Here is a 23,244-nt window from a genome sequence, read left to right as displayed (position 1 = left end):
CTTCTTCCTTTGTGCGCCCATCTCTTTGTTTCCCCATTCCCTTTGGGTTTTCCAACGTTCTAAGCATTCTAGCTTAGTGAAGGTTCGGGTCACTTAGCCGATTTTCGACCTTGAAAACGTCTAAGGCCGCACGAGCTTGCTAGCAGCAGTCTAGCCCCGTGACACCTATGGATCTAGCAGATGAATCTTTGAAAAAGTAGCAGCAAGCGACGAAATGATTGGGGAAAAAACAGAAGGACAACAATACTTTTGTATCAGAATTATGAAGATGCGAGAGTGACACAGGAGCTTCGGCCTTTACAATCGGGAAACTACCTCCGTACATTCGACTTTTCAGGGTTGCGCTGTCCGCCCATATTCCCTCTCCACCAACTTTTCTCATCTTCTCGTGGTGGGATGATCGTTCTTATATTTTAAATTATATTTTAATTTTTTTATTAATTATTTAACTTTGTATATTTTATAATTTTATAGTTTCGCACTCCTTAAAATTTCTTAAGTTCGTACCTTATAACATTAATTCTTGTGTCTATATATGTTTTCATATACTTTGTATGATATGTTGTTTTAACAATATATATTGTCCTAAAATTTAGAAGATCAACATAACTACTTAGTATTGTCATAGCATTTAGAAAGGTCACACATCTAATCATTTAAACATAATTATTTACATATTTAAAAGTTAAATATTATTAATAATTTAAAAAATTGTAATTTATATCTTAAGATCAAATATTTAAAAGAAACAAATTATCTACATTTAAAATGATTAGGATTTATTGAATATTTAATCTAAAAAGGTTTAAAATATTTAGATTAAAATTACAAGGACCTAAAATGATATTAGACTAAAAATTGTTAAATAAATCATTTAGATCATCATGATATATCTCATTATTCACGGCCTTCTCTCTCAGAGTAGTTTTTTTCTTTCTTTGCATCACTGCATTTTTCTCTCGATTGAATCACTAGGGTTTTGATCGGTACTGAATTTCTTTTTCTTTAATACTATTGAATCGAATTTACTAGTTTGATCAGAGCTTCAAATTCTCCAGTTAAACTCTTACAATCAATATTTGATCGGATTCGTTTCATTTTCTTAAATATAATTTCAGTTAAGTGGAAAAAAATGCCGGCAACTTTTGGAGCAAGATTGACGACGTTTGAGGATTCAGAGAAAGAGAGCGAATATGGTTATGTTCGTAAGGTGAATTATTCCCTCATTATAGTATTTCTTGATCTGCATTCTATCATGTTAATGATTTCAATTTTGTTTATTTTAGACGTGTTATGTGCTTTATGGTTTCTTGATATGTTTTTTATTTGAGTTTTGAGTTTTTTATTCTTGATCTGCGTTTCCTTTGTTAATAGTTATTATGATTTGGAAATTACCTATCTTTGATACGTTTCTCTGAGGACATTTTTCTTATCTTTTGTTCTTTGTAATGCTTGATCATTGAATTTTGGAATGATCTGGATGTCAATTTACACGAGTATGCAGACGTTTTATTTTTTGTGTTTTTAATTTTACTCAAATGACTACTTAGCCTAATAATATATGTTGGTGTCTACTTCTTTATGCTTATTGCTTATCTCATGCTTTCACTGCTTTGTAGTCTGTTAGCTTATCACTGATTTTCGTTTATATTTCCCTTTTTTGGGGATTAGAGATTAGGTTAAAAATTGGTTACATTGCCTGTTTACAATGACCGATTAATTTGTCAAACTACTGTAGCTTCTTCTTCTAGATCGGTCATAGTAATTGTTCTGATTTGTTTTGTTTGCATTGCTTTCATTGCTCAATGTGAGCAGTAATGATCTCCTTGATTTGGATGTTCAGTCTGGTTCAGAATAAATTTTTCTGCCACAATTTATAGCAGAGCGTTTGATTAAAGAAACTTGCTATTATGCATTCAATGGCTACACAAAATGCAAACCGACATTTTAAGCAGATATACAAGTAACTGTGCTTTTGAAGAAATTGCTAGATATTCATTTTTGTATTTTCCACAAAAATGAATATTATGTTTAAAGTATTATTTTCATATTTCTATTCTATTGACTTGAATTGCTTTTCTGATTGGCTACCAACCTACTGAAATAGTTGGGTTGATGCATTTTCATCATCTTCTTCTCTTTTCTGGGTTCCTTGTTTCCTCACTTAATTTTTCACACTGCAGGTGTCAGGACCAGTCGTTGTTGCAGATGGAATGGCTGGTGCTGCCATGTATGAATTAGTCCGTGTTGGTCATGACAAGCTGATCGGTGAAATTATTCGGTTGGAAGGAGACTCTGCTACAATCCAAGGTGTTTTATTAATATAACATTAGCTTTTCAGTTAAATTGCCATCTATTTATGTCTTCAGTCGTTTGGAAAGATATTATGTACATAAAAAGAAAAATAAGAATTACCAGTGGCTATAGTCATGATCCTAAGCGGGAAACTAACAAGAAACTTTCAATTTATTCTTATTTCAGTTTATGAAGAAACAGCCGGTCTGATGGTAAATGATCCAGTTCTGCGGACACACAAGGTGTATAATTGTTTAAAATTGCACTAAAACTAAGTTCCTGACACTCTGTTAATTCTATTTTCAAACTTATAATCATATGCTAATGTTGCAGCCTCTGTCTGTTGAGTTGGGACCAGGGATTTTAGGAAATATCTTTGATGGCATTCAGGTTCAAGCATACTTTACATGAATTTTAAATTCTTATCTAGGTCTTTCTGTGGTTTATTTTGTCACTGAAAGCAGCTAATCTGTTGCTAGATGCTGTTATATATTGTTGTTATTGTTTACTCAATATTAATTGACATCTTTTCTCGTCTCTTGTTTCCATGGTACTATCTATCATCAACGCAGAGGCCTTTGAAAACTATTGCTAAAAGATCAGGTGATGTGTATATTCCTCGTGGAGTCTCTGTCCCTGCTCTCGACAAAGATGCTCTTTGGGATTTTCAGCCTAAAAAAATAGGTATGGAGCTTTTAGAATGCAACTTGTATGGAGAATGGTTTCTGAGGTTGGTGTTCAATACGATGCTTACTTCCTGCAGGTGAGGGGGACCTTCTGACTGGTGGTGACCTATATGCTGTAAGTTTAATGGCCTTGTGCTGTCATTTACCTTTTATACTTGTAGTTCCTTAAGTAAGCAATACTAAATGGCCCTATCAAGATACTAGGCGCCTTAATATCCATGGGTGAATAACCTTTGTGGGAGATGCAAATGATGCTCAGTTGAGGAGCATCCTAATCCCATTTTCAAAGACTAGTAGTGGTTTTCCTCAAAAATGGAAAATAATCATATCATGATTATGATTACAGATACGGGGAGAAATATTCAATCAACTTGAAATTTAATCAAAAGGAAAATTAACTAGTTTTTGTTTTAAAAGAAAATTAATGGGGAGAGGGATTGATGAGAGAATTGCTAATTGCAATTTGCTTTTATTTAGAATATAGACACTTCTGTCCTCAATAAAGCTTAGAAACACCTATGAAAAGGTGGCTATCCTTTCATAATTTTCATTTTAGGTCGAGGAATAGACAAAGAGGGAATACGTTATATATGATTTCAGTGCTTTGCATCTTTTAAGATCAAACATATACATCAGTTACCTTGGAATAAAACTGTTCAAGGCTAAGCTATCTGCCTAGCCCTACCTAAGTTTGACCTGACCTAGGCATGATTTATTTTAGGTTTTTAATTTGTCCTGAATTATTGTTCATTTACTAATAAGATACAAATATAAATATAAGTTATACAATATTTTAATAATTTTCAATATTAAAATTGACTTATGGACTGGTCCTTTATGCTTCAGGGGAAGGAAGATGATAATTTGGTTGGCTCATTTTATTCTTATAAGGTCTTTATATTGATGTTTTGAAATTCAAATGCAGACTGTCTTTGAAAACAGTTTGATGCAACATCATGTTGCCCTTCCTCCTGATGCAATGGGAAAAATCACTTACATAGCTCCCCCCGGTCAATATTCAATAAAGGTTTGGCTGTTGAACATTTATGTCATGCCATTTATATGCTTTAAGTGGTTGAAACTTTCTTTTTGTTATATCTGAGCCTCCTTTTACTTCATGGCAGGATACGGTGCTGGAACTTGAGTTTCAAGGTGTCAAAAAACAATTAACCATGCTTCAGGTTTGCTCTTTCCCTTTTCATCATGTCATTTTTCATGACTTTATGTGACAATAGGTGGGTTTAGGCTCAGTTAATGATTTGTTTGGTCAAGTTGTTGGTGGGTCTGGTCATCCCTGCATAGCAAGTTTGAGCTGTGATATTGGCTGTTGATTGTTTAATTTGTAGTCACTTTACATTTGGTTTTGGCCATGTTACTTAATTGAGTCAATAGTTTACCTGCATTACTGATAAACTGATAATCACGTTTTTATTAACTTTCAAATTTTGGACTTGGAATGTTCTATGCCTCTCTATAGACATGGCCTGTGCGTACGCCTAGACCTGTTGCATCAAAGCTTGCTGCAGATACTCCTCTGCTTACCGGGCAGGTATGTCTTATTGCGGGTTGTTTCCATGGACGCTTCTTTCAAAGGATGTGGTTTTCTGATGATCATTTTTCCCCTCTTTTTTGATCAGCGTGTTCTTGATGCCCTATTCCCTTCAGTTCTTGGTGGAACGTGTGCTATTCCTGGTGCATTTGGCTGTGGTAAAACGGTAATCAGTCAAGCTCTTTCCAAGGTAATAATTTTTTCTTTATATTTCTGTTGAGCTTTAATTTCTTCCAATCATAGGTATTCATTTCCTCATTCCTTATCATGTGCAGTACTCTAATTCTGACGCTGTTGTCTATGTTGGTTGTGGAGAGCGAGGAAATGAAATGGCTGAGGTGTTTTTTCATCATCTGGAATATTAAACTATCTTTGGAGATTTTAGTCTCCTAATTCTATGTTTATTTTTTAGGTTCTTATGGATTTCCCTCAATTGACAATGACACTGCCTGATGGTCGTGAAGAATCTGTCATGAAGCGCACAACACTTGTGGCTAACACTTCTAACATGCCTGTGGCTGCCCGTGAAGCCTCGATCTATACTGGTAAAAGCTATGATCTGCTTATCATATTGATTGCTTATTGAATAATTGCCTAGTAATCTTTGTTGTTATGGCCCAAGGGTATCCGATATTATTTTTTGCACAGTTTCTTTAAATTATAAGATGTTTTTGAGGATCTTGTTTGTTTTTATTACTATTTTTGTTATTTCTATAATTCTTGTTCTTATTATGTATTGTGAAACAATACATCTGCTAGTAACATTCTTTTGGGTTTCTGTTTTGTGGATTTGCAGGGATCACTATAGCCGAATACTTCAGAGATATGGGCTACAATGTGAGTATGATGGCAGATTCCACATCTCGTTGGGCAGAAGCATTGCGTGAAATTTCTGGCCGGCTGGTAAAACTCTTCATCAGAACTTCACTAACAAAAATCCTTTATTTTCATGAAGTTCAGGACATTGGTGTCATTAATTTTGATCATTAAGCTGTTTATTAGTAACTGTTATTTGCTTGTGCTTTTTATTCAGTGTCTGATAATTCTGCCATTCTGGTATTCACTTGCTTCACAGCTTTCTTTCTATTAAGCTAATTTTGTTATCTGCTGTAATGTGTCTTGCAGGCGGAAATGCCTGCTGACAGTGGTTATCCTGCTTATCTGGCAGCAAGGTTGGCTTCTTTCTATGAACGTGCTGGGAAAGTTAAATGCCTTGGTGGGCCAGAACGTACAGGGAGTGTTACAATTGTTGGTGCTGTTTCTCCTCCTGGAGGAGATTTCTCTGACCCTGTGACGTCTGCAACCCTCAGTATTGTTCAGGTATACATTGTAGTCCAGTATTATTGCCTTTTGCTTTTTTCTTATAAAGGCGGCTGTTTGTTGCTGCCTTTTAGCTTGTATGAATTTATACTTGTCTACAGTAAAAACTTACCATCTTTTCCTTGTGGGTTTTAATGTTAGGTTTTCTGGGGTCTTGACAAGAAACTTGCTCAGAGGAAGCATTTCCCTTCTGTCAACTGGCTTATTTCATACTCAAAGTACTCGGGGGTATGTTCACAATCTCATCTCTGCCAGTTTGAATTTTTCAAAGAAACATTTTCCATTTATTCTTTTCCGAAGCTGGCACCAGTCCTTTATGATTATTTCTCTTGTATTTTCAGGCATTGGAAACTTTCTATGAGAAGTTCGATCCAGATTTTATTAACATTAGGACAAAAGCCAGGGAGGTGCTTCAGAGGGAAGATGATTTGAATGAAATTGTCCAGGTATGTTTCCTTATCTTGCAACGAGTCTTTGATGGAATGGAACTATTAAAAGTTGTTACTTTTGACAATGCACTGAATCAAACACATGTTACTTACTCATTGTCCCTCCTTTTTGCTTTCATTAACATGTTCCACTTGTAATGTTGACATTAGTTTATGTAGCCGCAGGCTACAAATATTTAAGACCATCTTTTATCTTGTCTCATTGCAACACACACTGGGATTTCTATTTTTGCAGCTTGTAGGAAAAGATGCTCTTGCTGAAACAGATAAGATCACGCTTGAGACTGCCAAACTTCTAAGGGAAGATTATCTTGCTCAAAATGCATTTACCCTGTAAGCATCAGTAGCTATCATTGCATCAATGCCCGTCTTCATATGGTAATCCATCTATCAACATGTTTTTTTTTTTTTTTTTTTTCGTTCTCGAGACAGATATGACAAGTTCTGTCCATTCTACAAGTCTGTCTGGATGATGCGCAATATTATCCATTTCAATAATTTGGCCAACCAGGTAAAGCATCTATGGTCTCTACCACTTTCAACTGCTGATCAATGCTACCAATGCCTACCATGTCTTTGTCGAATTTATATTATGGTCCATTTTCAGCTATTTGGAAAAGCTAGGGAAAAGAGAATAACGACACTTTTTAAGTGGGTCATTAGTCATTACTATATTATTTTACTTGAAAAGTTAATGTAAGCTGGTATTCAAAATATCCGTAGGGCTAAAAACTTAACGCCTCATTTTATTGCTGATAAAGAAATTACAATTTCCGGTTCTAGAAAAGGAGTTCCTGCTGGCGTCCATCATTTTTATCCCTTTTTTTTCTTCTGGAATTATAGATAAGTAGGTCAAGAAAATGTTTTCTTGGACAGATATATCTTGACCATGTATCATTCTGTAGCTTTGTACATTTAAATGTGTCTATACTACTATATTGCTTTACATTTTTTTTATCTATTAACTGAAGTCTATTCGACTAATGTGAACTGCAATTTCCTTGTGCAGGCGGTAGAGAAAGCGGCTGGTATGGATGGTCAGAAGATAACATACACCCTTATCAAGCATCGTCTCGGAGATCTCTTTTATCGATTAGTGTAAGCTGAAGTTCTATAAAAATAGGAATGGAAATAAAATATACCATTATGATTTTTGGCTACATCGCAATTATGTGCTTAACGTGTTAATTTCTTGACATCACAGGTCACAAAAATTTGAAGACCCAGCAGAAGGAGAGGACGTTCTCGTCGCAAAATTCAAAAAGCTCCATGAGGATCTCACTGCTGGTTTCCGTGCGTTGGAGGATGAGACCAGGTGAACGGTGGAAGTTTAAAAGTTCGACTTCCCCAGATGAATAGCTGGGGTAAAATAATTATCTCCCCCTCGCCCCCTTTCCCTATGCATGTTTGAATGCACGAAAATTCTATCTCAGTCGATGCATGTTGTGCTTGCCGTTGTAGCTTCTGTTGACCTGAATTCTAGAGTGCTATAGCTATGAATTCATTATTATGTATTCTTGTTTGCTCTTTCCCTTTTTCACAACAGGAGACCTGAGCCTTTATTTATTATTTTAACAATGAGACGTGTTATAACAAAGTAACTGCCCCTATTCAGTATCATGGGATGTGTAGCATGATGATCGCAGTGCCTTTCTTATCATCAGATTCTGTGTTTGCCCATACCCTAAGTGATCCTAAATTTTGATAAATGCTGAACTGCTAGACTTATTAAAAGAGTTATTATTGTTTTCAGAGCCTCCAATGATCTTAATTTCGCTTGAAAATTCAACTCTCTTGTTACTTTCGTCCTCCTCTGCTTTTAAGCCTTCAAGCATTTCTTCAGGAGTGTGTAACAAATGTTTTTTTCTTTCTTTTTAATTTAAAATTTATGGTACTGTTCTTTTTTAATGGTAAATGCTTGATATCAGGTCATTAAAAGACACCGGTCTTGATGGGGTTATTATATACGATTTGATGTCATATCTTCAGAAGACATTAGTTTTGATTTCGATTCTTTTGGGGGGAAATTATAACATTTTCCCTCTTGGAAAAAAAATGACATTAGATTAGAAATTTTCATAGGATTATAAGTGTTCAAATATTTAAAATTATTATTTTAAGAAAATAATAAAATAATTATTAATTACAAGGCGAAAAAAATATACTGGATTGATAACCCCACTCCAAAAGAGGGAAAAAATCATAATGGATCACTATTTTGTTTTTAATAAACCCATAGGTTCAAATTTGTATTCCTATCAGATAATTTGCAAAAACATTCGATTAGGAATCATCGTAGTTTTTTGTCCATAATTATAAATCATTGTTAAAGATCGGGTCACCAGGTCATTGGATCCAACCATATCAACTCCTATACCACGACGAGGATAAGAATATCACTTGGAAAATCCAAAGTTCTTTGTCACTTGGATTCTCAAATAATAAGTACAGGCATTCAAAACGAAATTAATCACCACTATCAAATCTCAGTCTAAGCTCTACTTCTGTTCTGCAAAAATCCGCGATGAATATACCGGCTGACCACTACTTGAACCAAACCGAATAAAATATTTTTAGAAAATTTTAAAAACCGAACAGAACCAATGCTATTTGGTTTGAATTGTTTCAATTACCTGTTGTATTTAATTAGGTTTTAAAAAAATCACAAATATTTATTCCAAAATCTAATTTAAGGGAACGTTTACCAGTCCTACTGAGCATGTTGAAGCAGGTAGAGAGGGCAAGCACTATTCGAAACATACTGCAAGTAATGATGATCAAATACAGCTACTGCAAATTATATGCATAATCTGTGATATATCATCTAACGTCATCATAAAAAGAAGCAGTTCTCTGTCATTGACTTTTGGTACATAAAGAAGTTCCATCCAAAAACAGTCAGATGATTACACACGAATTAACCAGGTCCAACTTTTGGAATGTCATAATGCTCACTCATGTTTGCCAGATTCTGGTTGAAATCCTGGATTCTATCACGGTGAGATTTATTAGCTTGCTTAGCCAACCTATGAACATCGAGTTGCTCCCTCTGCTCAATGTATCGTCTCTCTGCAGGGGTAAGATGATCATCATAATGAGGAGCCTTCCTCTCCCCACTTGATTTCTCAGCATCATTGTTATCTTCTTCGTTCAGGTTAACAGAAACTTCTGTGGTTCCACCTACATCAAGTACCAGCTACAATTATGAGGTCAAATAAACTGATTATAAACAATACAATGATCATAGTATGGATTCATGATACATATATATGTGTGCGTGTCCAGTAAAAAAAAGCAATTCAGACCCTAAGTGCTTAAAGCCCAATACAGTACCTTTTTTTAAAAGGGTAGGCACAAACAAAGCCAACGTGATTACTGTTCTCCTTGATTTCTTTAGTAGTAAAAAAACAATGGATTGTATCATACTTTGGCTTAATATAAAAATATAAAAATAACTACCCAAACTAAATACAAAGTTAACTTTTGATGACTAAAGAATTTTTCGTTAAAAATAAATGTAAACTTTTCTACGGTTAAGTGATACACGTCACTTAACATTTTTAAAAGATATGCACATAAAAGTGTAACGGAAAAACGTTAGAGCACCGAAAGTTAACTTTGATTATAGTTTGAGGCTTTGGCCACTTATTTTCACATTAAACACCGAAAGTTAACAATGGATTGTATCATATTTCAACTTCTCAAAGTTTAAGTACTTGGTGAGAGACATGGAATCATAAAAGAATCATACATACTTGCCAACAAAACAAAAAAGAAAACATTGCAAGCAGGGACGGACCCATAAATTTATGTCACGGATACAATCTTAAGAAGTTATATTAAAAGTTTTAGGGGTGCGAAATTATAAAATTTTTGGGAGTGCGAAATTAGATGATCAATATAGCATACAAATAGAAAATCTAAAACATAAGAGAATTTGAAAATTTTTTAGGGTGCGACTGCACCCAGTACCCTTCTGTCCATCCCTGACTGCAAGTTTGAAAAATAAACTAGAGCACTCTATTGAGTTTATTAGTGCCTAGAGTGCGCCCTTGCCATTCTCAGTGCTGTATTGTTTTAAAAGCCATTTGACCAGCAAAAAGAACAAAAATAATGTTTCCCTTGAAAACGTTTTTGCGAATCTCTCTGGGAACTTTCATGGGGTTAAAATATGAACATTTTAGAGAATTGACCTTAGGCAGTATCCACATTGTAAGAAATCAGAGTAAAGAAAAGAAAAGAAATGGCCATATTAATGTTAAAAAAGCAATGTTGGTATAACTCTTTTATTTTACGTATCCATATGTGAAACTCCTAACCCACACACACGCGTATCCAATACCCAGACCAAAGTCCAATAATATTATCAGAAAATGAGAAAAGAAAACAGACCAGAAGCAGCATCAGAGAGATCGTTTTGGGTAACTTCGTCGTGATGTTGAATCTGTTTCTTATGTTTCTTTTTCTTCTTGATCCCACCAGCCTTAACAACTAAGGCTTTTCCCTTCAGCTTCAGCTTCCTACCTACGACATTCTCGTACGCCGACATTTTCCGTTCCCCCTGAAACCGATTCCCGAATTAACATCAGATTTGCAAACCATAGAAAATGTTAGCGAAAATCAAATTGATCACTCACTTTGTCGGGTTACAGATTCCGATTTGAAAATAAATAGATCAATTTGAAATCGAACTTGTAGATTCTATAATCAACTGAAATATCTAATGTCCGATTCTCTCAAGGGACGTCAGCAGAATTATGATTTCTTTCCCGGGTCTAAGGTTCAGGTGGTTCTATAGACGACTTGAATCGGTTTTTAACTTTTGGGCTCACAATTAGAGGTGTCTGTTCCCACCTAACAGGCCCACGGCCTTGTTTTTTTTTCTTCTTTCTTTCTAAAAATAGGTTTGTCTATCTGGTCTAATCTGTCCAACGACTTGTCTTATTACTTAATCTCAAACCTATGAATTTAAAATTTTCGACGTTTGCGAATAAAGTAAATTGTGTTGGGAATGTCACTCTTTAACTTTATAAGATTTGATTTAAATTAATCGATAAATAAATAAGATATCAGTGATTAATTAAAAAAATATTATGCCTTGAAATAGTTTCAAGAATACAAGAAATTGTTTTATCCTTAATGACCCGTAGCGTAGTTTTCATACTCCAATCTAGACATAATTCTTGTTTTTGTTTTAGTTTTCTTAATAATATCAACGATTGATAAGTCAGACCGCGTACAAACCTTAAAATTCTTGCCCTATTTTGTTTCATAATTCTAATTCTATTTTTATCACTGATTCATAGCAGGATGATGATTCGTACAAATAAAAGCAGGATGACGATGATGTTATGTTTAGTTTATTAAGAACGTTAATTAATACGATTATGTTAATTAGGCAACAGCAAATTGACAGCTTTCTTATCCGTGTTTTCTCAGTTTTAATAGCACATATTCTAAGCTATAAATACGTTTCCACGTAATCTCGTTTACCATAGTTTAATGTACTATGACCCTAATTATTTGGTCGGTTGAAATGGTCCAAACACTAATGGACAACGCTGAATTTTATTCAGATTTGCTTTTTATAATTTTATTAAATAATTAAATAGATATTGTGTACGTCAAATGTATAAGAGCAGTTTAAATTTGAAAAATAATTTAAACATAACAATAAAGATATTTCAACATTTTTAAAATTTTTCACTAATATCGTAAAAAAATATTTCAGTACTTTTACTAAAATCTACAAATATATCTTAAATTAATACATTTAGGATCCTTTTGGTAAAGCTTTCAAAAAAATAATTTTAAGTAAAAAAAACTCGTTTTTGACCGCAAAATAATGCTAAACGGATAAAAAATGATGAAAAAAAATTGTAGTGGAAACGGTGGTTTTAAACTAACCATAAAATTTATGATTTCTAGCTTTTTCATTCTCAACTTCGCGTTTGGAAACAAAATTATAATTTTATTATTTTTACCCTGACTAATGCATGTGCTCTACTCAATTGTGTATTTACATTTTATTTAATAATTTAATACTAATATTTTAAAAATAATTTATTAATTTTAATAATTTATTTTAATTGTTTAAAAATAAAGAAACTTTATGGTTTATATATTAAAAGAATAATAGTGAGTTATATAAAATATATTTTTATCTGTATTTTTTTTATATTTTTGTTATAGCTTAAATTGATATAATTCATATATAGTAGTGATAACTTATTTTTCTTATTATAGTTTAAATTGATATTATTCATATATAAGTGTAAATATAATTTAAATGTTATATTTTCAATTTACAACATAATATCTATAATGAATATTTTATCTTTTTAAACTCACTTTTTAATAATAACCCCAAACAATTAAATTTTAAACTATATTTTTGTACAACACTTTTAAAAATTCATTTTTACAATACTTTTTAAAAGCCACTTTTTAAAAGCTATAATTTGCCTCAAGATTTTATTATCAAAACATATTTATAGTTAAACCCAAATTGATAAAAGGAATGTTAGGTTTTTTTATTAACCTAAGATAATTACAAAATAATATATATTCCGTTTAACAATGAACCCTCAATCATCCTACTATAATCTCTGGTGTTTGAAACCATAGTCTCTAAGAACAATAACAATTCCTTTAACCATTAAAGTACGTTGGTTCACACAACGCATAATTACTTGAATTGATCAATAAATTATAAATTTTATAGTTTTCATCTTTCAACTTAACACACAAACATATTTGGAGACGACGACTTTCATTTTTAAAGATAGAATTTAATAATCATATATAATAACCCTAATATAAGTACACACTTACCCTAAATCCTAACCAATCATCATCAATTAAAATTTAATTATTTGAATACCTACGTATACAAATTTCATTCCTCAATTAATTAATGAATTGAAAATAAGAACGTTCCAAAACTTACCATTTACTGTGAGTTGACCTGAGCAAATGTTAACTTTCAACATCATTGGGTGTTGGTTCAATTTGTCTAGATGTTAATACTCTGACTAGAAAAAGTTGTTCTTAAATTGCTTATCTTGACAATTCTTATGTTGAACATTCTTTTTAATTTATTAATCTATGAGGAAAATAGATTAAAAAATTTGAATGGACAAGAAAATTATTAGATAATCCGGCTCACCATGTTATCTGTGGTTTCAACCAACAACATTTTTCTATCTCATTTTTTATATGATAAATCTTTATATCTTTCCTATGTATAAATAAAGAGTTGATAATTATTTTAAAATTATTTTAAAATTAATGAATATGATTCACTGATATTATAAATAAACGGGTAGATGGGTCCGTGAAATAATTTCTGGGATAAGTGACACTAGTACAACCAATGAAAGTCTGGTTATGTTAGTTTCAGTCAAAATAGACGACTCTCTCCAAGTATCTCGTGCAATTAACCTGATTTTCCTCCCTGACTACTTGTTTGTATACTGGTGATATTCCTTCCTTTTTTCTTATATTCATTTATTATTTATTTATGCGGATCATATTATTTTGTACAAAATATCACTATTTATATGTTTCAGATGTCAAATGTTCTTCCATCTTTGTTTAAGCAACAACTGCATTAAAAATTTATTTGAAGGTCAAATTACAGATTAGAGAGCTATGGAGCAGCTTAGAATTTGCATTTCCCTGACATTAATGTGGTGGCTGCTGGAAATGACTGTTTCCGATCCTCAGACCTATCTGCTCAATCAAGGGTGCAGTCGGTTCAACGTGACTAGCTTTTCCGATTTTTCTAGAAACCTAAACGGAACGTTAGCAGAGCTCCGAGGACAGTTAGAGAATGGCATGTACTTCGCGGTGGCTCAAGAAGCAACGGGTTCGGACCCGGTCTACACCATGGTGCAGTGCAGGAATTACATGTCTAGAAGAGACTGTATCTCTTGCTTCACTACTGCTTCGTCGCAAATTCGCAGCTGCTCCTCCGCTAACGGTGCCCGCGTCATCTACGACGGTTGCTTCCTCAGGTGTAACTTTGATTTCTTTCAGCTACATGAAATCATGAACCACTTAATTAGACTAAATCTTGAAAGAATCATCCATATTTATAATTATATACGTGCTTTTTTCATTTTCGGTGAGGTACGAGAGCAACATGTTCTACCAGCAAAGCACACAAGAGGGACACCTTGGGAATTGCGGGAACCGGTCAGCGTCGCAGCATACTATTTTCGAAACAACAGTGGGAAGGCTATTAGGGAATCTTGTAAGGGCGACGCCAAGGATCGACTCATTCTTCGCCGCGAACAGCGAGGAAGTGGTTGGTGTAAACGGCAATGTAACAGCGTACGGAGTGGCGCAATGCATGCAAACCATCGACGAGGCAGGGTGCAAGGCATGTTTGGATGTGGCTTTGGCCAATATTCGAAGATGCCCGCCCGATTCCGATGGTCGAGCAGTTGACACGGGATGTTTTCTAAGATACTCAGACTCCCCCTTCTTCCCCGCTAACTTCACCATTGATCTTAGGCCCTTCCTCACAACCAGTAAGACTGGATCAATTGACCGATTGATACAGAATCAGTTGTCTGTCCACTTGGATTTATATTATTTAATTGAATCAGTTAAGAATTAATATTATTAACGTGAATAATTGAATTTAACTATGCGCAGGAAATAGAACTAAAAGGAATGCTCTGATTGGAGGACTGGCTGGAGGTGGAGGTCTCCTTTTGCTTCTAACTTTAATATTGTTTTGGGTCAGAAACTCAAGAAACAATATTGCAGCTCCTCAAGGTAACATAATCTAACCTATTTATGGGTAAAAAGTAAAATTATGTGATTAACTTTTGATTAAACAAACACACGTTGCAGAGGATGTAGAGGGGCCACCTGAATTGCAAGGTCCAATGACTTACACTTATAAAGAACTGAATTTTGCAACCTCAAACTTTAGTCAACAAAATAAATTAGGAGAAGGAGGTTTCGGGGAAGTATACAAGGTAAACATAATTTATTTATTTATTATAATATAAATGGAAGGATGATCAATAAACCAACCTTGATCGTCAAATAAAGTTTACATTTAAATACAATCTAAGCTTAAAAATTCATATTTAAATTTCGTCTAGAATATCACTACAAAAATCCAAATTCAAGGCTGACTATTCCATAATTGAATTTTCATTTTCTTTTGCATATTATTGTGTATAAATATAAAATATAATTAATACTTATTGAATATAATGATAAAATATTGTGTTTTGATAAATATTAGTATGGTAAAGGAAAGGAAAGGAAATAAACTGAATGTAAGGTTAAAGAAAATAAATGACACATTTAATTTTTATTTAGATAGTTACACTGATAAAGGAAAAGAAATAAAAGTAATTGTATATCTTATTTATGTAAGTAGTGAAAAGGAAAGGAAATTATTCGTTTTTCGTATATCTTATTTGTTGTAGCAAATTAACAGTTTATTTATTTGTGTAATTTTATTTATAAATTGTACAGATAGTGTAATCACATGCAGGGATAAACTTAAGCATGGGCGGTCGCCCCTTAAAAATCTAAAATTATCATATATTTTTATATTTTTTCTATGCATTTTTATTGAAAATCTGTTTTCGCCTTCCTCTGAAATTTTATAAGTTCAAGTTTACTCCATTAACATAAAATTCTGTTTTCGTCTCTGATCACGTGAAAACACTAAAATATCATACAGGTTATACCTTCAACCTTGTTTGTTTGACGTAGCAGTTTACTCAACGTTGAAATTACTTTTATGCTGTTTCTTAAAAAAATGGAATATTATAGTAATATGTTAATGAAAATAAAGTAACAAAAAAATTGATAAAATGATTGGCATTACAGGGCACATTGAAGAACGGGAGGGTAGTAGCAGTAAAGAAACTAGCAATAGGCACATCAGAAAAGGTAAAAGCAGAATTCCATACAGAAGTGAAGCTTATAAGTAATGTTCATCATCGCAATCTGGTTCGCCTCGTTGGCTGCTGTAGCAAAGGCCCTGAGCTTCTCCTTGTCTACGAATTCATGCCCAATGGCAGTCTCGATAAGCACTTATTCGGTAATTTAATTCTGATAAACCGAATCTCGATCGTCGTGGAAGTTGTGGATCTTGAAACCAAATCTTGTTTATTTCAATTCGTCGAACAGGTGAAGGGCATGGTTCTCTGAACTGGAAACAGAGATACGATATAATACTGGGCACAGCAAAGGGAATAGCTTATTTACACGAGGAGTTTCATGCATGCATCATCCACAGGGACATCAAACCCAGCAACATTCTATTGGACCGAGATTTTCAGCCTAAGATTGCTGATTTTGGATTGGTCAGGCTTTTACCCGAGGATCAAACTCATCTTAGTACCAAATTTGCGGGCACGTTGTAAGTTTCCCACCCCAAATTTCTACTCTTTTTGGTAATTAGCATGCATATGTATATGGTTAATGAATGAAGCTGGATGGAGCAGTGGATATACAGCACCGGAATATGCAATGCATGGGCAATTATCGGTGAAAGTGGATACATATAGCTTTGGGGTGGTTGTGCTTGAGATAATCAGCGGTCTAAAGAACACTGAAACACCTCTTGATCCTGCTGATGAATTCCTTCTCAAACGGGTACTTTACTCTCCCTCGACCATTCTGCTGAGTTCCTTGTTGAGCTGCTAATTCTTATGGGTTTTAAAAATATACTCAGGCGTGGGGATTGTACCAAGATAACATGGCAATTGAGATAGTTGACAGAAGCTTAAACCCAGAGGAATATAACGTAGAAGAGATGAAAAGAATGATAGAAATTGCTTTCTTGTGCACTCAATCATCGGCATCATTGAGGCCTACAATGTCAGAGGTGGTTGCTTTGCTTAAAACAGTGAGTTCATTAGAGCCTAGACAGCCCACACGACCCGCCTTCATTGAATCCGAAAGTAGGGTTAATTATATTCCTCATGAGAGTTCCACTTCCACTTCTTCGTCTAATGCTACCAATTCTATCACTCAGGTCTCTGGTCGTTGATTTTCTCAATTCCCCATGTCATCATGCATTGCTTTTCTTTCTTAAATTTTCGTTTTCTCATTTTGTTAACTATCATATATAGAAACCCAAGAAAACTGGCTTAAAGAATACTTTTTACTTACTTTTACAATTCAGTACACGACTTTTATAATAGAAATATAAGCAACCATCATCAGCTAACAATCCTAGCTAACCAACTTTTACAACAGTCTCTAAAAGCTCTACTGACTTAACCACCTCAACACGTGACTAGCATCAGCTATACTCAATATTCTCCGTGCTTCTTCAACCCTTCATTAATTTGCTGCACTTGTAACTTTTCTCTGAACACATCAAAGAAGCACCTAGACAACGGCTTTGTCAACCCATCAGCAATTTGCTGGCTAGCAGGAACATAATTCACTTGTAGCTGCCCATTCTAATTCACTTGTAGCTGCCCATTCTCGACCTTCTCCCGAACAAAATGCACGTTCAAGTCCACGTGTTTGGATCGAGTGTGATAAACTGGGTTTTGACCCATTGCAATTGCACTGGTGTCGTCGCACCACACAACTGGAACCTCTTGTCGACCCACATGCATGTCATCAAGAAGAGCACATATCCATGTTACTTCAGCAGCCGCATCAGCCACAGTTCGGTACTCGGCTTCCATGGTAGAGCAAGAAACAGTCTTCTGCTTTTTAGAGTTCCACTCCACCAGATTTGAACCAAGAAAAACACATTTTCCGGACACAGATCGCCGGTCATCCGAGCTACCTCCCCAGTCCGCATCAGCAAAAGCTACCACACGCAAAGCAGGCGAGGCAGCAGTGAAGACTAAAACATGATCAAGCGTTCCAGCCAAGTATCGAAGAATGCGTCGAACAACAGCAAAATGAACTTTGCATGGAGCATGGCTGCATGCATAAACTGGGCAACTTTATTAACGCTAAATGCGATGTCCGGGCTTGTGTGGAAGACATACAACAGAGAACCAATGATACTACTATATTCACGGGTATCACATAATGGACTATCAGCATCTCGAGTTAACTTGGACATCAACATCATGGGTGTGGGTGTGGGTGTAGGAGTAGCATCCTGCATTTTGGACTTAGCCAACAATTCCATAATAAACTTCTTTTGGCTTAGTACAAGCACACCCTTGCATCGTTTCACCTCTAAGCCAAGGAAATAATTCAATGGCTCTAGATCCTTTAATGAAAATGCCTCATTTAGCTGGTGCACCACACGATCAATTACAACACTCGACTCACCTGTAATAATTATGTCATCGACATATACGAGTAAATATGTGAACACTCCTTCACACTCCTGTATAAACAACGAAACATCCACCTTTGATTCCGTAAACCCCATAGCACGTAGGCACTCTTTCAACTTGCAGTGCCAATTCTGAGGAGCTTGACGCAAACCATACAGTGCCTTGTGTAACTTGCATACCAGCTCGGTGCCATCAGATGGCTGCTGTTCAAACCCCGGGGGTTGTTGCATAAAAACATCCTCTTCGAGTTCTCCATTGAGGAACGCATTGTTAAAGTCAACCTGTCGCAACTCCCAATTTTTCGGTACAGCCAGAGCCAAGACAACATACAACGTGGAAAACTTTACTACCGGACTGAAGGTGTCCTTAAAATCTTGACCGGAACCTGAGAAAACCCCTTTGCCACCAATAGAGCTTTGTATCTAAGAGTTGTCCCATCTGGATTCTTTTTTAATTTGAATAACCACTTACAGCCGACCACCGTTCTTCCTGCAGGCAACTCAACAAAAGACCAAGTATCATTCTTTTGCAACGCCTCGAATTCAGCATTTACTGCTGCTGTCCAGATTGGTGACTGCAAAGCTTCTTGAATGTTTGTTGGCTCCATATCATCACAAACTGCAACAAAAGTCTTAGGCTTGTATGTAAATACCACATTTACTCCTCGTGAGCATTGGGTGCTTATTCACCTGAGACCCTTCATTATTAATCTGCTGTTCAGGCACCTGAATATCACCTTGCTCAGTTTGTTCACCAGCCACAGTAGTATCATGCATTCCAGTACCAGACACATGGGATTGGCTTTGCATCACCTCGTCAGGCAAAGTGATTGACTTTCCACTAACTCATCACTTCTGGTTGCTGGAACAGAAGTGTTACACTCCAAACGCTCAGACGTCGAGGGTTCATTTGCATGTTTCTGTGAGGCCAATACATCAGATTGAGACACATATACTGCCATGCATGACCAGTGCAAAGCCTGCGAACATCTGTCACGACTGGAAAGGAATGAGATTTACGAGAACATGCACACGAAACTGATTTTCTTGATTCGGACTGCCCCTTATCTGTAAAAGGAAAGATATGTTCATCAAATAGCACATGTCTAGATACAATAATTCTCCCATCAGCCATAAGACACTGAAATCCCGTGTTGGGGACTATACCCTAGAAAGGTTCATGGTTGAGATCTATACTCCATCTTATGAGGGTTGAACATCCGTAGGTGAAGAAAACACCTACACCCAAAAACCTTCATGCTACCAGAATTTGGTCGTTTACCAAACAATTTTTCGAAAGGAGACACTCCCTCAAGAACACGAGTTGGTAGTCTATTTATCAAGTATACAGTTGTCACTACAGCATACGACCAGAACCGAAAGGGTAACGAGGCTTGAGCAAGCAACACCAAGGCTAGTTCAATCACATGGCGGTGTTTCCTTTCAACTACCCCGTTCTGTCGAAGCTATGCGGACAAGTAACCCTATGTGCGATTCCTTCCTTAACCAACAGTGGTGACAAACTTCTATACTCACCTCCCCGGTCGCTTTGTACCGCCTTGAATCTTTATAGCTACTCCAAACTGAGTTGCTACCATCTTCTGAAACAAGCTAAACGTTGCAGCAGCCTGTGATTTATCCTTCAAAATATATAGACCCATGTATGCCGAGAATATGCATCTACATATGACATGTAATACCTATAGCCGCTAGAATTGATATGAGAAGGTCCCCATAGGTCCGTATTAACGAGTTGGAATGGAGCATTGTACACAGTTTGTGAATCAAAGAAAGGAAGCTTATGGCTTTTACGCATTCGACAAGCAACAAGTATTATTCATTGATTTTGAAACATTTACATAAATTGATTTACACACTTTAACAAGTGTATCACAACTTGGGTGGCCTAATCTCCTATGCCACAGCTCATAGGAATTTAAAGAACCATGCACAGAATTAACCTCAGCACAAAAACTAGGCTTTAAACCACTCTTATTGACATCGAACACGTACAGATCACCATTCTCCTTGCCTTGAAGAAGCACATGCCAGAGACTTCATCTCGAACACAGCACATATTGGCATGAAATTGAAAAAAACACCTTGTTACCCCTAGCAAGCTTTGAAACCGAAATTAAATTTTTCGTTATTTTCGGCACATGAAGCAAGTCATTCAATATCAAAGCAAAAGAAACAGAAGAAGATGAAGATAAAACTGCTCTACCAACCGTATGAACACCTAAAGAAACTGCATTACCAACAATTAGTTTACCTGGACCCGTGTACTCAGCCTTGTGAGCAATGTTGACTGCATCCAGTGTTACATGGTGTGTGTAGGTGTAGCACCCGAGTCAACAACCTATTTTTCATTAGCAGTAGAGGCTCGATGACCGTGAGACGACCCAGACTGCCCTTCAGCCACATAAGCACGATATCGACTAGAACAACACTCACAACCATGACAATTATCACTAAACCCAGCATAGTTGGCAGTTCCAGAATCTTCCTTAACTCGAGACTGCCCTCCAGAAGAACTAACACCAGGAAAATCTTGATCAAAACGGTGCCAACACCTGTCAACCAGGTGTCCCGTTTTACCACACAATTGGCACTGCACACGAACTCGACCTCGACCTCGGCCGCCACCACTTCCTCCAGAATAGAAGGGCTGCTTGTAATGTTTTGAGTCATGATTCGCGGACGCCTTAGAAGAATTATCTGAGATCTCCAACCGAGCCACGTTAGCACTGATTGGCAAACTATCAAATTGCTCATTGAACCCGGCCAGTTGTGCTTCAGCATCTACTAAAACATTGCACATTCCTTCCAAGGACGGCGGTTCACGAGAAGCAGTGAGATCAGCCATAAATGGCTGATATTCTCTGGGTAGACCTTTTAGAATACTCGTAACATGCTCCGAGACACGGGGCTCCCACAAGATGCTAAAGCATCACAAACTTCCTTGACACGGGTCAAGTAAACTCTCATGCTATCATCTCCCTTTTTAAGTGATTGCAATTTGTAGTGTAAACTCATTATCGCCGTTGTAGATCTGTTTGCAAAGAACTGCAAGACTGTACACCACACCGCAGCAGCAGTCTCCGCTCCGACGAACTGAGGAAGAAGGTGAGCACTCACCGTTGACAGCAACTAGAAGCAAGTGCACTATCTTGCGCCACAAATTCTTTATACTCCTCATTCACCACTGTAGCACCAGTACCATCTTGAATCGTTTCCGGTGGCGGCTTCATCTTTCCGGTGAGAAGACGTTCGAGGAGATGACTCCGCACAGTGAGCAACACTTGTTGCTTCCACAGAAGGAAATTCATTTCATCAAGAACAATATTCACCTTCTTGTTAGTGAATGCTTTCACATTTCTTAAAGAGAATTCCACTAAGAAATCATCAGAATCAGCACTGTGGTTATCCAAAGAACTCGGCATCTTCGAGAGAAAGAACGAACCCTACAGCTCTCCAGAACCCTCAGCAACTGATACCATGTAGAAAACCAAGAAAAGTGGCTTAAAGAATACTTTTTACTGAACAATTGCAGTACACGACTTTTATAATAGAAATATAAGCAGCCATCATCAGCTAACAACCCTAGCAAACCAACTTTTACAACAGTCTCTGAAAACTCTACTGACTTAACCACCTCAACACGGGACTAGCATCAGCTATACTCAATATCATATATCTAAAATCTGATTCCCTTATTAAATTTTCTATAACATTTTTAAAAAAGTTGTTTCATTCCATTGTCACAGCTCTTTAACTATTTCTTCATTATCCTACGATGAACATGATTTGAAGGGTACAGTTCTGCAACATTCCATAATATCATCCTACACCCCCACTGAATATTTTAATCATATAATCAATGGAACAATATATATTTCAAAATAAGGAAACCCTTACCTCGCGGTCTTGGTTTATGAGCTTCACATTTTTGGTGAGATGGACATTATATGACGATGAAATTACCTCTTCTAGACTACACATTATAAGAAAATGATTTTCCAACGATAAACAGTCGAAAATTGAATCTAGATGGTGATGAATTTATAAATTTATATAAATTAAGTGTTTGAATTAAATAAATAAAATTATAAATTAATTATGATTTTTAATAAAAAAATCATGATTTAATTATATTCTTATTAAAATAAAAATTAAATTTTTAAAAAGGATTAATATTCTATAAGGCATTAGGGTTTTTAATATTTGTTTAATAAAATAATTTAATTTATAATGTATACGGGTATGTTACATTAATAGTAAATATGCTCGTTCTAAATTTATCTATTTAACTAAATAATTTTGTAAGTGTGTAAAAATAATCTCACAAGAAAAAAATATGGCGTATTTTAAAGTAGTTTACTTCGAAGTGATGAAAGATGTTTTATTTTTATTTTAACATTTTATTGATATGCTAAATATTGTATGTATCATCTTTGCGATAGTTTATTCGACGCCGAAAATTATTTTGAATTAATCAATATAACAAAAAAGGGTTTAATATCCTGATTATATATTTTATATTTATATCATTAGCTGTTAAACATGTAGATCATAAAATAACTTTAATTTATGTCTAGAATGTATTTAAGAAAAACCGTGCTACGTTCATAAATTAATTTATTAATAAAA

At 35.4% G+C, this 23,244-nt stretch overlaps 3 protein-coding genes across 6 annotated transcripts; 2 read left to right on the top strand and 1 right to left on the bottom strand.

Moving 5' to 3' along the window:
- The first annotated feature begins 926 nt into the window (after positions 1 to 926).
- Positions 927 to 22,933, top strand: LOC120194136 (V-type proton ATPase catalytic subunit A-like). Of its 3 annotated transcripts, none has more exons than XM_039196526.1 (21): positions 927 to 986; positions 1,119 to 1,210; positions 2,184 to 2,310; positions 2,482 to 2,537; positions 2,629 to 2,685; positions 2,868 to 2,979; positions 3,059 to 3,096; positions 3,907 to 4,008; positions 4,106 to 4,162; positions 4,459 to 4,530; positions 4,619 to 4,720; positions 4,806 to 4,868; positions 4,943 to 5,075; positions 5,327 to 5,433; positions 5,656 to 5,850; positions 5,992 to 6,078; positions 6,192 to 6,296; positions 6,535 to 6,632; positions 6,732 to 6,810; positions 7,309 to 7,397; positions 7,504 to 7,618. In XM_039196526.1, exons 2-21 carry the CDS (start codon positions 1,133 to 1,135, stop codon positions 7,616 to 7,618), a joined length of 1,872 nt encoding a protein of 623 aa, XP_039052457.1. In that variant the 5' UTR covers positions 927 to 986; positions 1,119 to 1,132. The 3 variants fall into 3 exon arrangements, with proteins under 3 accessions (XP_039052457.1, XP_039052456.1, XP_039052455.1); XM_039196525.1 differs by lacking the exon at positions 927 to 986 and adding an exon at positions 22,922 to 22,933 and having other exon boundaries at positions 1,133 to 1,210; positions 7,504 to 7,627; XM_039196524.1 differs by lacking the exon at positions 927 to 986 and having other exon boundaries at positions 1,133 to 1,210; positions 7,504 to 7,877.
- Positions 9,202 to 11,047, bottom strand: LOC120194137 (protein FAM32A-like). 2 transcript variants are annotated; one of them, XM_039196528.1, is made up of 3 exons: positions 10,937 to 11,047; positions 10,692 to 10,860; positions 9,202 to 9,479 (listed from the first exon to the last, which is right to left on the bottom strand). In XM_039196528.1, the coding sequence occupies exons 2-3, from the start codon at positions 10,846 to 10,848 to the stop codon at positions 9,217 to 9,219; spliced, it is 420 nt and encodes a 139-aa protein (XP_039052459.1). In that variant the 5' UTR covers positions 10,849 to 10,860; positions 10,937 to 11,047; the 3' UTR covers positions 9,202 to 9,216. The 2 variants fall into 2 exon arrangements, with proteins under 2 accessions (XP_039052459.1, XP_039052458.1); XM_039196527.1 differs by having other exon boundaries at positions 10,692 to 10,863; positions 10,939 to 11,046.
- On the top strand, positions 13,990 to 17,368 carry LOC120194135 (cold-responsive protein kinase 1-like). Its single transcript, XM_039196523.1, has 8 exons — positions 13,990 to 14,317; positions 14,433 to 14,836; positions 14,964 to 15,086; positions 15,165 to 15,292; positions 16,164 to 16,377; positions 16,467 to 16,698; positions 16,784 to 16,934; positions 17,014 to 17,368. Exons 1-8 carry the CDS (start codon positions 14,007 to 14,009, stop codon positions 17,329 to 17,331), a joined length of 1,881 nt encoding a protein of 626 aa, XP_039052454.1. The 5' UTR covers positions 13,990 to 14,006; the 3' UTR covers positions 17,332 to 17,368.
- Positions 22,934 to 23,244: the final 311 nt, after the last annotated feature.

The sequence above is a fragment of the Hibiscus syriacus genome, unplaced genomic scaffold (genome assembly GCF_006381635.1).
Source record: "Hibiscus syriacus cultivar Baekdansim isolate YM2019G1 unplaced genomic scaffold, ASM638163v2 tig00116997_pilon, whole genome shotgun sequence".
Taxonomy (NCBI): Eukaryota; Viridiplantae; Streptophyta; class Magnoliopsida; order Malvales; family Malvaceae; genus Hibiscus; species Hibiscus syriacus.
Note: the sequence above shows the minus strand (reverse complement) of the source record. Positions and strands in the feature narration are given on the sequence as shown.

What these genes read in the sequence shown, in the direction of transcription:
- LOC120194135 (XM_039196523.1), top strand. Translation starts at nt 14,007, where the DNA reads ATGACTGTTTCCGATCCTCAGACCTATCTGCTCAATCAAGGGTGCAGT. An exon ending in TCTCGATAAGCACTTATTCG is followed by an intron (nt 16,378 to 16,466) that starts GTAATTTAATTC and finishes TTCGTCGAACAG; the next exon opens with GTGAAGGGCATGGTTCTCTG. An exon ending in ATGAATTCCTTCTCAAACGG is followed by an intron (nt 16,935 to 17,013) that starts GTACTTTACTCT and finishes AAATATACTCAG; the next exon opens with GCGTGGGGATTGTACCAAGA.
- LOC120194137 (XM_039196528.1), bottom strand. Translation starts at nt 10,848, where the DNA reads ATGTCGGCGTACGAGAATGTCGTAGGTAGGAAGCTGAAGCTGAAGGGA. An exon ending in TCTCTCTGATGCTGCTTCTG is followed by an intron (nt 9,480 to 10,691) that starts GTCTGTTTTCTT and finishes TACTTGATGTAG; the next exon opens with GTGGAACCACAGAAGTTTCT.
- LOC120194136 (XM_039196525.1), top strand. Translation starts at nt 1,133, where the DNA reads ATGCCGGCAACTTTTGGAGCAAGATTGACGACGTTTGAGGATTCAGAG. An exon ending in ATATCTTTGATGGCATTCAG is followed by an intron (nt 2,686 to 2,867) that starts GTTCAAGCATAC and finishes TCATCAACGCAG; the next exon opens with AGGCCTTTGAAAACTATTGC. An exon ending in GTGAAATTTCTGGCCGGCTG is followed by an intron (nt 5,434 to 5,655) that starts GTAAAACTCTTC and finishes TGTGTCTTGCAG; the next exon opens with GCGGAAATGCCTGCTGACAG.